Below are 17230 nucleotides of genomic sequence, written 5' to 3'. Positions count from 1 at the left end.
GGTGGCCGTGCCTTCTAGGGTTGAGACCCTGCTTTCCGATTCTTTGACTCTGGAGTTGACTTTTCTTATGACTGCGCGGTAGAGGAAATATTGTCCCCTATGTCGTCCAGTTTAGTATTAATCGCCGCAAAGCCTCTTTCCATAGCGGCCATATACTGGGTCATCTCTTGAGAGGGTGGATCAGACATAGGTAAGCTGGAGGTTTCAGTGGGTTCAGTACCCTGATCTGAGCTGGAGGAGTTTGCAAAAGTGTCCATGGGGCCCATGGGGCCTTTTCTCTTGTCTTTGTTTTTGGAGCCCCCTACCATTGCTATAACGTGGTATTGGGTTATTGCGTTGAAGCTGGAGAGTTGTATGTGTTGGTGAAGGAGGGGAAAATATGTCCCTTCACAAATGTATATGTCCAGGCGTGGTGCTGTGCCAATTATGTCTTCTGGGGGCTCTTCCAGGCGGCGTGAGTTGTGATGAAGGCCTTTAGTGCAGCTAGTATTTTGCGTGAGCTCACGCAATAGTTTAGGATATTGCAGAGTGTTTGTTGGCACAATCGCTCTGTGCGGGTGGTTGGTAGGTAGAAATTTGCTGGGGTGTGGATGTAGGGTATTGTAACAGGCTTGGTCACATGCGAACCTTGCAGTAAGAGATGGAGCTGTCCTTTGCGACACCACGGAGTGGGATAGCCCGGGGCCACGTCCCGGGCTATGGGATCTTCACGCCCGCTTCCCCCCGGCGCCTATGGGAGCTGGCCGGCCGCGGTCCGCGATGCTGGCGCGGGAGGATGGTGTTTGCTCTGCTCCAGGGGTGGCAGGTTAGTTAGAATTATGTTGGCTGGGAGCGGCTGACGCGCTGTGTTAGGCTGCCGGCTGGGCGGATGAGGGGGGATATGTAGGGTGTTGTTGCAGGTGCCCACGTACCTCTGATATGATGCAAACCCCACAACTGGGGGTAGGGTTGTCCTTTGCAGTGCCGGGGAGCGGGATAGCCCGGTCAGCAGGAGATGTAGTGTTGGCGTGGGAGGGGGTGCCTGCTCCGCTCCAGGGGGCGCAATGTGGGTCAGGGTCTGGGGGCCATCAGCGGCGGCGCGATGTAAGGCTCCCTCTCGCCGACCGTCGCAGCCTCGTGATTATGGCGCGAAGCAGCGCAGCCCAGCCGTTGGTGATGGCGGTTCCTCTTCACCACAGTGTTTCTCGGGGTCGGCTTGTCTGATTCGCCCCAAACTGGTACCGGATACCACAGGGGAGGTCGGATACCCTCCTGAGCACTTTGTTTTGGGCGTGGTTGGCTCGATCTGCAGGATTTTTTCTTCAGGATTTCGGTAGTCTCGGAGCTCTGAGATCAGGCGGCCATCTTGTTTGGCGCGTCACAGCGCCCGTACATACTGCTCTGTATCTTGATTGTGAAGCAGGCATATAGTCTCTCGCACCATGTCAAGCAGGAGTTCTTAATCCTGCTTTGTTTGTTTCTTTGTATAGTTGTACCCATGTTTTATACTTGGGCCATGACATGTGCTGTTCACAAGAGGCATGGGACCACTAGCAGTTTTATTTTATGTTAATCACCACTGTAGTGGTATCAGAGCACCTAGGTTTGTTGTGGAGTGGCATAATGTGCCCCTGCAAGGGGTATCCAGACAGTCTGCCTGAAAAAATAAAATGAGCGAGAGGACGATTGGAGGATGGAAAAGTGGGAAATAGATGCTGCGAACAGAGGGAGCAAGAGATGCAGCGTGGGAAGAATAGTGTGCAGTAGAATAGGTGTGTCACTCCTCTTAGGTGGCCCGTACCTCTATAAAAAGGAGGAGGCAAATATGTCCTTAAGTGTTGGGATCATTAGGTCATGTTTCCATGGCAGCTTTGGAGAATTGTAAGTTACTACACAATGTTGGATGCATGATGGGCTTGAGAGTGTGCTCACGCAATCCATGCAGATTGGTGGCTTATTTGCCTGGGAGTCTCGATATACATTGTACCGCTTGTCTAACTTCAGAATGTTAATTTTGTTACTGCCAAGCCTGAGGCAAGAGTGCTGTAGAAAAATAAACTATCGACTGTGTAAACTGTGTCTATTATTGGCGTAAGGAAAAGGTGTGGTCAAACTGGTAAAGTAAAATTATAGAGACCTAGCACCTTGGTATCAAAAAAGGTCATGCTAGACTTTATTTTAGTTGACTGTGAGAAAGGGTGGTGGGTTACTTGGATGTTGGCCTTCCAAGCATAGTAATATGTAAACTGTTAAAATGTGAAAAGTCTGAGCTCCCTATGCAGGATGTATTCATTAGACTTCTTGAAGGACAGAGTCGGATGTGCGACCAAGCGGGGTAGGTACGGAGAGATGGGCCTAAAGGTCTGTCCTTTTGTAGGCAGTGACAGACTTGCACTCTTCTGTCGTGTTATGTTACTATGATTTGATTGTTGCCATTACGCTAAGACACACTTTGTACAGCACATTATGCACATGAAGGTCACCTCACGGGACTGAGGTGCAGGAAAGGAAGCGTTCAGGCTACAAGCCAGCAAACATCAGAACCTGTGTGTCCTAAGATCAGCAATGAGGGTTCCCTCAACCAGCCAGCCACAAAGTTTGAAGAATGGGCATTGCGTTGTATCTATGCTTTAGGCTGATACCATTATAAGTGCTTTTCGCAAGTGACATGGGACAACTTCAGAGGTTGGTGAGGTGCAGCCAACCTTTTATTGCTAGATGGGCTAGATACCTCGTGCACTAGCTCACCTTTTTTCTTTTGCTGAGCTGTTTATTCCTTGCCTCCTAATACTGGTGGGAGTCCATCCCACGAGGATGGGACCAGAGCCTTTTGCACTGCAAAAAGATTGCTTCTCCTTTAAATGTGTTGCATGCCAGGGCACGCCTCGGTGAGCTTGTCCATGCGGTCTCATTCCACCGCCTTGCCACCCAGTCCTTTGTACCACTTGATGGGGCTGGACGCTCTACACACTGCTGCAAACCAAAATGTTCTTTTCAGTCGCTCCAGCTTTCCCTAATAAGAGGTTTTTCTTTTAATTTACTTGCGCTGTTGCACCTCCAGCGTACCTTGCTTGTATGCTGGTGACAACAGGAATTGCCTGCTGCGTGAGGAGCATGCCGCCTCTGACACACACAGTCACATTTCGAGGTGTCTGAGCCTCGACCACACCTGGAAGCATGGCTGTCGTGCTCAGCCCTTGGCTCCCATGCGCTTCATCAACAACTAGTCGTTGGAGGGAGTTCTTCGGTGCTTTCCCTTCATGGTTAGTCAAGGAGTTTGTCAAGGATCAACGTCAAAGAGCTTTGCGTGCTGCTGAGCTAAGAATGTTATTTTCTCAGACACCTTGACATGGTGACTCCTTCCTTTGACCGCCACACACGTGAGGGGTTGTTGGATTCTCCAAAACCCACCGGGGATGGCCCATAGGCCATAACGGCTGACACCGGCTCCAGGGCTGAGGGTTCTGTGGAACGTATTACCGCATTAAGTTCCTAGGGGGCAAGTGTAACTGGCAATCTCCTTGCAGATAGTAATCCAATCACTCCCGAGCCTACGCTTGAGACTCCTAGTCCCCCTACTACTGGGATACCTCACCAGGGTCTCTTGAGACCTAAATCAAGGGGTGCCACTTTGGTAAGTAAAAGCCTTTGTGTCCCTAAACAAAAATCCAGGGGCTCCACGTTGGTAGGTGTAAGGGATCAAAAGTAAAGCTCGGACACAGTGGCATGTTCAGTGTTGGTTACAGACTTATATTTATCATAATAGAAAAAGGGGTTTGGAGAAATCCTATCTATCCCTAATCCTAAGAGGGGTTTCTCTGCTTCAACAAACCTAAGGACCGTCTGTGTCAGGATACTAACCCAAAAGGCGTCCTTTGTCCTAAAACCCTTAACTGACCCTTACACGCTAAACTCAATATAATAGAATGTGCAACTCTGGGATTTCTATAAGCTATGCAGGTATAGCTTTCTTGGAAAGTTCCAAAACTATGTTTCTTCTGGCCTTCCACTGTCTATCCAGTGCTTCCGGAAAGAGTGAATAATGCTCCACTGCTTCACAGGGGACGACATTTCTCCTGCGTTTCATGTTTTACTTCACAGTTTCAAGGCGACAACTCCTCCCTTGAGTCTCCCTTAAGCACACAGTTCTTTTGAATGTTTCAATCTCTGACTCTCTGGATCTCAGTTATCCTTAAAGGGGTTGGGTTCTTCACTTTTCTATTAATTGTCACTTTTGCACAATTTCAAGGAGGGATTTTGACACCTAAGCTTTCACAATCCTTTTCCTACTTCTGGTGTACTCCTACTAGGGGACGTGCAGCTTTATTAGTTCTCTTGTTCTCTGGGTCTCAATTATCTTTCAAAGATGTATGGTTCTTCCCTTTTTGTATTGTTGGCCACTGTTTCACAATTTCAAAATGGGGTTTTTACCCCTGAGTTTTCGTACTTCTCTTCGTACCCCTGGTTTACTCTCCTGCCAGGGTATCGCACTTTGGTGCGGGTCCCAGACTCGCACACTGCCTGGTTTACTTTCCTGCCAGGGCTTTTTAGAACCCTCATGGGTGTGAGTCCCAGGCTCACTGTTGGTTGGTTCACTATCCTGCCAGGGCTTTTCCGTTCTCCATTCACTCTCTCTGGCATCCAGGAATGCTTTTCAGGTACTGGGTCACTGACCCTTTCTTCGCCACAGTGTTCCATTTGCGCTTACTGGGCTTACGGGTCTTCAATGGCAGCTTCTGCATTCCTTGCTTCTTTGCTGTCTGCCCGCGGACTGGGAGTGCGTTCCGTTAACCAATTAGTTCCTGCTTTGCCTTCCCCTGCTTTTGGCGGCTTCAGCTGTCTGTGGCAATAATGCAGCTAACTTCTCTCGGCTCGGTTTCTCTGCACGCCGTTCTTGTCAGCCTCTGTGCTGTGTTTTTCAATCAGAACAAGTTGGATTCAGCAGCAGTCTCCCTCTCCCTCTCTCTCTCTCGCTCTCTCGCTCTCTCTCTCTCTCTCTCTCTCTCGTGTTCTGTTCAGCTGTGGAAAAATGCTAACCAATACCGGAACTTTTAAAACTGACACCGACTAGAATGCCACATTGGCCGACTGCTTCTGGTCATCCTCATTGCTTTATCCCTCTTCTTCATCTCAGTACTATACAAGACGGCGGAGGTAAATAATGTTCTTGGCCATGAAAACCCAGGAATTCTCTATCTACATCACAATAAGCCATACAGGAATGTTGCAAATGCACATGGGTGTTATTAAGAATTACAGCTGAAGGATTATTTGGATTTAGTTCGGTCTTCCTGGAGTTTGTCCTCCCCTACGTGGTCCTCTCGCAGATAGCCACCCTGCAGGGTCAGAGTCAGGTAGCCTCTTCCTTTCCCTGGCTACCTAAGAGAAGCTTCATTCCAGGGAATCAGTGACAATGTTGCTAGATTTATCGCATAGGCAAACACCTGCGCGCCCCTAAATCTACAGGCCTTGGTACTCGCAAAATGGCTGACCAGAACAAAAGGGCACCCAAGTAGCGCACCAGTATGTCAAGGGAGCATGCACGCAGGGTTGCCAAATTGACATAACTAGCTGGTCCAGATCGCCATGTTGACCCGGGATCTCCAGCCAGTTCTTCACCAGGGGAGCTGGCTACCATATCGATGTCCAGAGATCGGCACAATGAATCTCGGGTTCCTATGCCGCTGACAGTACCACAAGGATCATTTCTGTTGCGTTCGAGCTAGCAGCCCAACAACTGGCACACTTTTTACCAGACTTTAGCATCTGCACCACCTCCATGGACCCCTACGGAATGGACACCCCAGCACAGGCATGCATTTACGTTGTCTTGGAATCCACTTCTTCCAGCGCCACCAACCACCACATGAACCCTGACGCCAGATGCCAGCCACCCGGCCTCAAGACAACTGAAGACAAATAATTTGACAGGTTTCAAAATCTCATGAAGTTACGAGCCATGACAGAGTATTTTTTTTTTAATAAGTCTTTATTGATTTTTTTGAACAAATTTGACATACCCCATTTTGGCTTCATAGTAATAGTCAAGGGCGTGTCAATACAATAACTGCAAAGTGAGTATCAAAAAATGAAACAAGGCATAACTTGTCATAATTGTTCCTCTCTCTCCCCCTCCCCCATCGAGATTTAATAGATCAATTACATTGAAACAGTCAGAACTCCGTATTGCGCCACTCATTGTACTTAATTTACATTGCACTGGTTATATTACAGGTTAATTTACATTTAAGGGAAGTCGGTGGGTGACTTGAGGCTGGGAGGCCCTATAGTATTCTTCTAAGCCTGGGTAACCCATGCCCCCCAATTCTTTGGGTCTAATCAAAGTGGAGTAAGGAATTCTAGTTTTTTTCCGGCCCACAGATAGTTCAGTAAAAAGCGTTTCACTTCCGCTAGGAATGGTTTGGGGATAATCACCGGAAGGGATTGAAACAAAAACAGTAACCGTGGTAGGACGTTCATTTTTATGGATGTGAAGCGTGCTGCCCAAGATAAGGGCAGTTTGGACCATCTGCCAATGTCTTCCTGGATGGCTTCACATAGGGGGACATAATTAGCCTCAAAGAGGTCTGAGCGAGAGACCGTGATGTTGACTCCCAGGTACCTTACGGAGTGGGGTCGTAACTGGAAGCCCCAATTGCTTTTACCTGCTTTAATAGTTCCACATTCGTTTTTAGTGGGAACGCAATGGTTTTTTGAAGGTTGGCTCAGAAGCCCGTTAGGGCTCCGTACCGCTCGATCTCTTGGAAGAGGGCGGGAATGGACGCTATTGGTTGGGTGAGATAAAGTAAAATGTCATTGGCAAACATAGCTAATTTATACTCTTTGCCTCCCGGGGGATGCCGTGAATCTGGGGATTGGATCGGATGACTTGCGCAAAGGGGTCATGTGAGATGAAAAGGATCTGATGAGGTGCCGTTGACAGACTCTAGCTTGGGCTGTTTGGTATAGTGCTCTGGCTCCCTGAATCCAGACTGCCCCCAATCCCGCCCACTGTAGTTCTGCACGCAGGAAAGGCCATTCTACCCGATCGAGCGACCATCTCGGTGTCCACTGATAGCAGGATGGGGCTGTCCCCAGCCTCCCAAAGTATGGCCATTAGAGCTAAGTTTTTTTTTATGTTGTCCGGGGGAGGACTAATGCAAGGCGGGCGGCTAGTATACTAGAGTAGATTTTAGCATCCACGTTTATCAGGGATATTGGGCGATAGGATGCACATTCCAAGAGATCTTTGCTCTCTTTGGGGAGTACAATGATTATGGATTTGGTGAATGATTTGGGGGCCTGCCCCGATGCTAATATGGAATTAAAAAGTTTGGTTAGAAATGGTGTTAGGGCGCTGCTGTTAGATTTATAGAAGGCGGGGTGTAACCATCCTGCCCTGGTGCAGAGCCCGCTTTTAGATTGGATATGGCACTTTGTACTTCTAAAGTAGTGATTAGGGCATTCAACATATCAAAATGTTCTCTAGCAATCAGCGGATGGGGAGGGCGGCCAAATAATCCTCGAGTGCTGCGGGGGCGTCGTCCCCTTCTGCCTTGTATAGCTCTGAGTAGAACCTTGAAAAGTGATTGACTATTTCCCGCGGGCAGGTGAGAGGGGAGCCGGATTCATTGTTGATTTTGTACACTGCCCTGTTAGCTCTTGGCTTTCGTAGCCGGTAGGCAAGCATCGTGTGGGCTTCCTTTCCCAAAGAATTTTTGCTTAAGGAACTTGAGTTGGGTTAGCGCTTTGCCTATCCATATATCCCTTAACTCATCTCTCAATCCCTTAATTTGGCTCATCATGTCTTCTCCCTGGGTAGGGTGGTTCCTATGGTTCTGCTCTAAACGGGAAATATCTACTCTTAGTTTCTCTTCTCTGAGTTACCTAAGCCTTTTTTTTCACGCCCCTTCCGCTACGTGGCTTTCCCTGCTTCCCAGACTGTGTTTAGTGACATCCCATCAACGTAATTTGTCTCCAAGTAATTCGTAATGGCATCTGCGAGCGTCTCCCTGAACACGGGGTCTCTGTACAAGAAGTCATTACAAACCCATCTTCGGCTCGGCCTGGGTAGGGGACCCAGGTTGAGTTCTAATTTGGATAGGCCATGGCCGGTCCAGGCTACCACCTCTATCGAGGATCGCAGCATGTCGTATTTGTTTTCTGCTTCTATTAGTAGATAATCTCTTCTTGAGTAGGTTTGGTGGGGGGTGGGGAGGGGAGAAAAATGGATAGGCCCTTTCGTCTGGATGAGCTGTGCGCCACATATCGATTAAATGGTGTTCCCTCAATTGGCTCAAGAATCTATTCCCCTGAAGGGTGCTGGGTGGATGAATGTTTTGTCTCATAGGGTACAATCGAGTTGCCGCTCCGCCGCAACGTTACAATCCCCCCTGCAGACCAACGTTCCCTCTCTCCAGCTGTCCAAGAAGGCAAATAGTGGTTCGACAAACATTGACTGTCCTTGGTTGGGGGGCATAGACAGAACAGAGAGTGATAGTGCGTGTCCTAACTTGTCCCTTGAGTGCAATATATCTACCTTGTGGGTCCCTATGTGTGTGAGTTATCTGGAGCCCTATAGATTTTCTGTACAGAATCCCCACCCGCCCACAGTGCCTCTCCAACCATTTACCTATGACCTTACGTTCTTCGCCTTGGGTGTATTTTGTTTGTTGTACAAACAATACGTCTAATTTGGACCGTGTGAATTGTCGTGCCAACATAGACCATTTTGTGGTGAATTGAGGCCTTCACATTTAGGGATCCGAAGACTATTCCTTCAGAGCTGGGCATACCCCCATGTAACTTTCGCTAGTGGAGCCTCATTACCCCATGAATTTCGCAGGGAAGGGTGATGCATCCCAGCGAAAGAATTGTAAGCCTGCCTTAACAGTGCTGTGTGAATATGTGGTTTAGTGCTATGGATTCGACCTATTGTCCCATTTGGATGAGTGTTTCTGCCATCCCCCCCGCTCCCCAGTTCCCTTGAGATGCTGATGTACCCATTCTCTCCCGTAACAAATGAGACGCCCTAAACATCAAAGGGCCACACTAGTGGGACCCCTCTCTGGGCAATGGCCCCGGCGGACCAAGATTTTATAGAGAAGTAGCGTACATTCTTAATGCACCGTGTTTAGTGACAGCATTTAACTGAGTTCAACCTTTGGTTTGCTTAAACATACAACCATTTATGTAGTGTGTGTAGGGTATATTTGGCCAGCCCCAGAGGATTCGTGCTAGGAAGTAACAATTAAACAAGAGCTCCGTGCACGTTCCTCAGGGGGTATTTAATTGTTTGTATTTCCACTTCTGCTGTGCCCGACCTCTTCTTGGGGTTTTCGGTGATGAATTCTGTTGAGGGCCTGTGGGCCCTCTCCGAGAGTCAGAGTCTGAGCCGGCAGCTGGCCCCTGAAGGTGACGGTAGGCTTGCTCTGCTTCTCTCACTTAGGTTAGCCTGTACTCTTCCCTGCCCAACTCAAACGACAGGGAAAAAGGATGCCTCCAACGGTAACAAACCCCCTTGTCTTGCAACCATGCTGTGAGAGGTCGACATCCTCTCCGTTTCTCCAGAGTCATAGCCGAGAGGTCCTGGTAAGTTTGACAATCGTGCCCTTGAAGACTATTGTGTCTTTTTTCCTTGCCCTCTGTAAATTATCCTGTCTCTGCGCAAAGTAGTGACACTTTATGAGGACTAATCGGGGTCCTCCTGGTGCTCCACCAGCCCTGTGCAACCTATTGAATTCTAGGCTGGGAGGGTTTGCTTTGTCGTTCAGGGAAAGGATTAGGGCTTTGACCTTGCTTTCAAGACCCGACGGGGTTTCTCCCTTCACCTCTTCCAGGCCTGTGATTCGAATATTAAAGCGGCACTCCCGGTTTTCCACATTGTCGATCTTGTCTCTTATCTTTTGTTCTAAGTCAAGAAGCCTGGCTTCATATTGCATTGTTGCTATGTCGCCAGATTGTTAGTTGTTCTCGACTGCTTCCAATGCAGTCTTCCACTTTAGCCATCTTCGTCTGCAAGTCAGTGACTGTTTCTGGTAGGCTGGATTTAATTGATCTAATTTCTCCCAATAGGAGCCGTATATCAGATTTTGTGGTGCTGTCAGGATCATTCCCTGGGATGTCTGAGGAGCTGTGAACCACATCCGACTCCATGACTTTGCCCGTTCGAGAAAACGTACGCAGTGTTGCTAGGCTGCATGGGTCCAGCCTTCCCCTTTTGCTGTGTTACCAATTCACCCCCACCTAGTGTGCGGTATTCTTAATCTTCTTCAGACGGAGGGGATTATTCCTCTCTTTGTGGCTGACTGGAATCGGGTGTGTGGCTTTGCTTTGATTCAAATGCCTCTGTTAGGTTGAAGTTCCTGCGAGATTCTTGCTGCTGGAAAGAGGATGTTCTAAGCTGTTTGTACCAACCACATGCTGGGCTCTTGTACTGGTGCAGAGGGCGGCGTTCCGCTACTTGGTCGAGTGTAACCTGCGTGGCTAGACGAGGGGTCGGAGGACCCCTCTCCCCCCCCTGATGGTTTCATAGGCTTACTTATGCTGGGGGGACTTGAATTGGTTGCTGGTGAGGTAAATAAGCGATTACAGGTTCCTTGAGGTTCCTGCTCCTCCTCTGGAGTACTGCCTTTGTGGCTGGAGTAAGCGCTTTGGGGTTTGTTCAATGCTCAAGTGTGCCTTTCACTGTACTTGGTTGCTGTGCATGTGTCTGCACTCTTGGCTGTAATTTGTTTTGTTAGCCTATTAGTTGCCGCATTTGTGGGCTCCCTGTTGGTCCGCTCGGGTCCTGGAGGCGCTGCCTGTAGTGTGCCGTGTATGATTAACACCGGGGGAGTCCCCCAGCTGTCGGCGTTCGTGCCGTTATGCTTTAACAAGGGTGGTGGGGGCCTCCCACGCCCCCGGTGCGTTGCGGCACCAGATGGATACCTGTCATGATTCCTGCCCCTCATGTCCCCAGCCCTCCAAGATGTCAGGCTGGAGCCAGGCCACGATCACCTACATGGCCCTCAAGGGCCTCTCCATCCCTCCAAAGACCCACTTGGAGTCAGACTTGGCGCTTGTGGCACCAGACTCACTCACTCCCATAGGATAACATTGGGGATTGGACTTGTAGTGCATTGATGGGGACAAGATGGATGCCCTCACATATTTCGGTTCCCAGAACTGCATGTGCAGTCTAGTCTTTTGGGTGTGGTTCAGCTCAGAGACACCTGGGATACCCAGAGACTATTTAAGCCACGCCCAGGCTGAGAAACATGCTTTGTGTTTCCTGCACCTGCAACGTGACACTCACCGTGTTCGGGTCGGTCTCCAGTAGGCCTGCATCTTTCTTCTGCGCTCAGCTCCTGCAAGAACAAGAACACTGTTAGGAACAGCCTTACCTTGCGGCGCTTCTGCCCATCATTCATCGCTCTTTCTGTTCTGCGGGCATCTTCGGCGGTGTCTTTCCCATCCCGGCACGCCGCTTCCTAAGGAAAAGGGAAAAGAACAGAAAAAAGGCATTAGTAAGCATTCATCAAATCTTCGCTTATTTTTAAAGACTGTACGAGCTTCAAACGCTTACCTGAACCCAGCCGCTCTGGGGGAACTGTGTCTCCGGAACTTCTCATCCATCTGCAAGAGGGAAAAGACACTCCAGGTTAGCGTGGAAACATCTAGAGGCACCGCATACCGTGCTTACTCACCGCATTTCTTCTTCATAACCGGCATCCACGCTGAAAATGTCGCGGCACCTAAAAGACACAAAAAAAGAACTCAGTTCAATACAAATACAAAAGGGTTGCATCGCGCTCTCGCTCACCTTCAGCGCTACTCATCTCATCAGCACGTCGCCATCCCCGGACGCCAGCCATCATCTAAGGAAGGAAAGGAACGAGGTTGGAGAACTGTTCGAAAGACTCATTATACTTACCTGTCGGACTCTTGCCAGTGAAGTAACTAGGCAGCAATGAGCCTGCATCAATCAACGCGCCCCTGCGCTTAAAGCAGGACGGAGAGCACACTTTCCAAGAAAACAAGGTGAGCTGTGGATCAAAGGGAAGGGTTGGACCCCGGGGAAGAAGGGTTTCAAGCACACAGAGACAATAGGGAGTTAAACTCTACCAATCCTGTGTTTCAGGCCCAGTTTCCAGTTGAGTAGACTCCTAGGAAGGGTTTGAGGTCGTAAGAGGTTAGAACAGGCTGAGTGACGTCCCCGCGAATACCAGGTGAGCGTAACAATACCAGAGGGGGGGGCAGAGGGGGCACTTGCACTCGCTTCTGCTCACTCCTGAGCGGGACCGATCCCGTCTCTTTAATGTTTCCTGTATCCCCCTCCTCTCCCCCCCCCCCGCCGGAAGGCTCTGGGGGGTGATCAGGTTCGCTTTGCCGACTTTTCCCGCTTACCTCTTTTGCGGGGTTCGTGTGGCGCGCTCGTCCTCTGCCAGACTGGGTCCCTGTTGATGGTGGGACGGGCGGGGTGTCGCAGCCAGTTCCCCGCCTGCGCCGTGCCTTTGTGGGTCTAGCTGTGATCGGTCATGTCGCAAGGCACCTCTAAGCGGCGATACCCCTGATATTCCGCTGGCTGCCTGGGCTGTGCTAACCAGTGCCTCGCTCCCTTCACTTCAGGCCTGAGCACTGGATTTGGCCGCCATCTTTCTTCCCATGTACACTCGGTTGGGGGGAGCGGACTTTCTGCGGGGTTTTCGGTATTGAATCCTCAGTGGTTTTAAACTAAATTTCTCTCGATGTTCCTGCAACGGTTTAAGGTGCTGCCTGTTGCATTATTTGGCCTGATTTGTTATCCTTTCTGCTGTTTTTGATGCCCGGTTCGTGCACAGAGAGGGAGACGGTGGTTTAGGCGATCATCATGTCTGCGCCCCCTGGTGGTCTCCGACAGAGTATTTTTTAAAGGAATTATTAGGGAGATAATGCCTCAGCCTCCCACATCTGCAATAATTCGGCCAACTCCGGTCACAACCACAGCAACTAAACCTTCAGCTATGCCAACGCTCCCTCAGGCTCCAGGGCCTGCCCCATACAGCCTCAGATCATGCTGACACCAACTGAGCAGCCAGGGGAACCACTCCTTTTTCCTCCCTTGAGTTCCCCCATTCCTCGTCTAGTTGGTTGTCCTCTTCTGATGCATCTGCATGTCAACCCAGACACCATTTTCAATATGCAAAAGCTTTTGGCGTTATTGTTACTCTTGTGCATGCTTTTGTGATGATCTGAATTTTACAAAGAAAACATGTTACACTCATTCTTTATTAAACTGTACAAGGGGGCAATCTTTCATCATTTCAAACTTTGAAGTAAGATGACATTAGTGAATTTTAAGTTAAGTTAACTTCCAACTGCCATGTGTAGCTTTTTCTGTTTCCTCTCTATCATTGTGTGCAGCAGGGACATTGGGAGGCATAACACAATCTTATTTGAGTAAATTTGTAGTAGTAATGTCATCTCACTCTCTCCTTTTTTTTTAACAGTTCTCATTTGGAAGTGACCTTGTACATTCGTTGTTGCATCCTTTAAAACTGGAATTACAAAGAACAGTGCATACCTACTGCGGCCGGATACCAAACGTATTTCTAAAACAGCTCACAAAAAGTATTGAAGACATTTACAGCAAGCCATCAAAAAGAAGGTGATTCCTATAGCCAAAAAGGAGAGAATCTGGAGATTGTGCAAAACGGATCAAAAACACTGATTCGATTTGAGAAAGATATACAAGCACACGCAGATCATTTTTAAGAATCTATTACTTGTGCTGTGATAAGGAAATGTTTGGTTAATTTACCGCATAACCAAATGAAGTGACGATTCTCGTATTGGAAAAAACAGACCAATTTTCCAAAGAGAATATAAAGAAAGACAGACTCATATTCCAGTTTGAAACTACTGGTGCTCATGTTCAAAACGATTGACAGAAGGAACTGGTAGTTCAAGAACAATGGACTTACACCTCAAACTCAAAAACTCTACTCAACTGTGAATGCAGCAATAATTTGACTCAGCACTAACCTCACTTTAAAAATGTGAGATGAGCGATGTTTACAATAATGGAATGTATTATATTTGTTGTGATGTATTAATTGACAATCCATTTGTGCCTTTTATTTTTTTATTTTGTCCTTTGCAGCATGTGATTTTGACAATCATTGTATCTCAGACATTTTATGTACGTCTTAAAGGAACTGCAGATGTTTTTTAAAAAAACACTGGAATGGCAGTTCAATTGGTAAAGCATTTTCCTTTGGTTTAACAAACAGAGTTTGCGTTAAAATGCAAACGTTTTATATTCATTGAAATTATGTACAACAAAAATGTTGTTAGTTTTAGTAATATATATCTGTGTGTATTGTATTAGAGTTTCATTATGTCTGTTGATTTAGGGATGCATTTGTTTGGAGACAATGTTTTAAGATAAATATACTGGGAATACTGGAATGAGGAAAATAAGATTAAGACCGACATTTACGTACCTTTGAAACATTTATTTAGTGAAATTCAGCTTCAGTGCAGCTCGTGACATTTGAATTGCGGAAGTGTCATAATTGAATTATTGTAAAATTGAACTTTTACTTATAAGAGATATTCAGAAAATAGTAACATTTGCAGTATTTCAATTACGACATTTTCTACTGCATCTGTGAAAAAATAAAGAGGTCCTTAATGATTTTGAAACTCCTAAAGGCATTACATTATAATATAACAAAATGTAATGACACCCCTTTTATCAAAGTTAAGGAGATTTTTTATCACTAAACAACCAGTTTGGAAAACAAAGTCTTTGAATCCAGGGTGTACAGAAAGCGATCACTAGTGACTATGACGTATGCTCGTCCTATTCCATCAGTGACACTATTTGTATGGCATAGAATTTACCAGTAATAACTGACTTACTCTTGGGAAGAGAAGTATGACAGGAGTACGTTAGAGTTCCTACCAGTAGGTTCTTTGTGAAATTAAAATATATTTTCAGAAATTAGTTACTGCTGGTCACTTTGTGAATCTGCACCCTACATTTTATGTAGCATCAGTGAAAATATTAAGCACACATTTTGTTGCCTGACTGATTATGAGTTCAAAGTTGAGTATGAGCTAGCTATGGCCAAGCCTCATGTTGCCAAAGTGTTACTCAATTAAGCACCCAAATATTGCGAGTAACATTCTCCATAAACAGTATGTGTTGCAGCTGAACCAAAGGTTTGCTGGCTGTTGCCTAGGAGATTGGGTGAAGTTTATGAGATCCAAAAGCCGCTCAAACTTGCAGAACTATCTGTCACTTTCAGTGAACTCCTCTGCTACTTTCATCACCACTCACCAACGTTCACCGTCTCGCCGAATATTCTGACATTTATTGTGCCATCGATGACCGTGGTGGAAGGTAGTAGAGAAATGTGCGCATTAATAAATTCCCACCAATCCCAACTATGTTTATACAACCTTCATGTAAAGGATCGGAATGCCTTGATATTGACAGAATGTTTGTCGAGACCTTGGTTGAGATACATTTACCAATTGTATTCACTCTAATTGCTAACTTTGGGAAGACTGTAAACAGCCATTGGGCTGCGGCCTCACAGACCATAGACAGGAAAGTGTTTTAGGTAGGCTTGATTGCGGACATTGTTTTATTTTCTGTTTCTTCTCTTCATAAAGCCTGTGGAACTGGACCACCGTTTTACATTATTTGACCATATAAGTATGCACCGTTTGACGGGGGAAGCCCCTGGCTATTATGCAAGCACCAATTCAGCTTTTATGTGTTGCAGGGTCCATCTCAGATCAGTAATACCAAACTCTTCCATGTAGCGTTCCGGTCTACCTTTCTCTGATGTCATAATTTGACACCTTTCCATTTTCTAATGGACGTAGGGCCTGCTTAACACAGTGCACTGACCCATTGTTTTTAAGAATCATCTGACGGACATGGCATGGTGCCATGAAAGCAAAAAGAGGCAGTGCGCTGTCGCATAGCCCCTTGCTTTGTAGGACAACAACTTAAGTGCTTTACATAAACAACACTTTGAGAAATGTTGATGGGATGCATGCAGATGATGGAAGAATTGGATATTGTTGTACTAATTACCTATTTCTAGATATTTTTGTATTTTGTGTGCACTTGACAATGTGTAGACCTATAGTTTAACATGGAATGTTAAGTTTACCATTGAAGTGTGATAACGTGAATTATGATTCACAAATATTTGAAGCTGAATGAGATTTTAAATCTTATTGTTTTAATTGAAGATACAGTATATGATATAATATTTTTCTATATAAACATTGTGATGTCAAAGAAATGTCTGAGTGCTTTTGTTTAGTGTGTCTGTACCTTCAGTATGGTCTTGAGGTTTACTCTACTAATAATGAAAGATAAATACTAACCTATAGAGGAGGGGTCCACAACCTGTGGCTCCTCAGATGTTTTGAACTACGACTCCCGTGATCCCTCACTATGGATTATTCTGACCAGGGTTGATAGGAGTTGCAGTTCAGAGTCCTGTCGTCCTGGTCCGTAAGATTGTCGTTCCCGGTACGGATGCCGGATGGTTTGCCCTGCCTATCTATAGATGTTTTACCAAGACTAAGCACGTGGTGAAATGTGACCACCCACCCTTCATTTGGAGGGAGTGCCTCCAAAACATGCAGAAGATCTACTTGACTCTTTTCCCAATGTATGTAAGGATCTGGAAGGTTTCCCTGTTTGGGTTTGAAGCATCCTAGGAAGTGTTTGGCAGCAAAGGGTGGCTATAATTTAAATTATGGGAAATTCACTCTGACTTTGGATTTTGTGCTATTCTGCGGTGCCAGGGAAAGCAACCCGGGACCACGTTCAATTGATAGAGAAGTGGCATTAACTAATAGTCAAGGTATCCGACCTGCCACACCAGGATAGCATAGAGGCAACCAAGCTTTAAAAACCTCCACAGTCTTATCGCAGATCAGACTTTGTGTTAAATCGATAGTACGGGGTGCACCCCTAGCAAACCAGAATACAAGCTCTTTCATGTGATCTGTACAAACATACGTGAGGAGCATGGGTTTAAATTTGTCTGTTTGGCTTGTAGCCCAAACCTCTTCAATGCTTCCAGCAAAGTGCCATATTGAAGACTTTGGGTCACTCGCATATAAAAGAAGATCATTGGCATACTCACAGGGCCCATTTTTACTTGGGCTATTACAGATGGGGAGAAATGACTTCCAATGGCCATCCTAATCCCTACGTTATGTTATGTTATGACATTTGTATAGCACCTACTGC

The 17230-nt window shown here is 46.8% G+C and overlaps 1 protein-coding gene across 2 annotated transcripts in view; it reads left to right on the top strand.

Moving 5' to 3' along the window:
- GXYLT1 (glucoside xylosyltransferase 1) overlaps positions 1-16268 on the top strand; it is a 169460-nt gene extending 153192 nt beyond the window's left edge. For both annotated transcript variants that reach the window (XM_069627989.1, XM_069627990.1), the window contains one exon: positions 13449-16268. In XM_069627989.1, coding sequence (XP_069484090.1) covers positions 13449-13610 — 162 coding nt within the window. In that variant the 3' untranslated portion in view covers positions 13611-16268. The remainder of the gene's footprint in view (positions 1-13448) is intronic.
- The last annotated feature ends 962 nt before the right edge of the window (positions 16269-17230 follow it).

The sequence above is a fragment of the Ambystoma mexicanum genome, chromosome 12 (genome assembly GCF_040938575.1).
Source record: "Ambystoma mexicanum isolate Mex_15411 chromosome 12, UKY_AmexF1_1, whole genome shotgun sequence".
Lineage (NCBI taxonomy): Eukaryota > Metazoa > Chordata > Amphibia > Caudata > Ambystomatidae > Ambystoma > Ambystoma mexicanum.
Note: the sequence above shows the minus strand (reverse complement) of the source record. Positions and strands in the feature narration are given on the sequence as shown.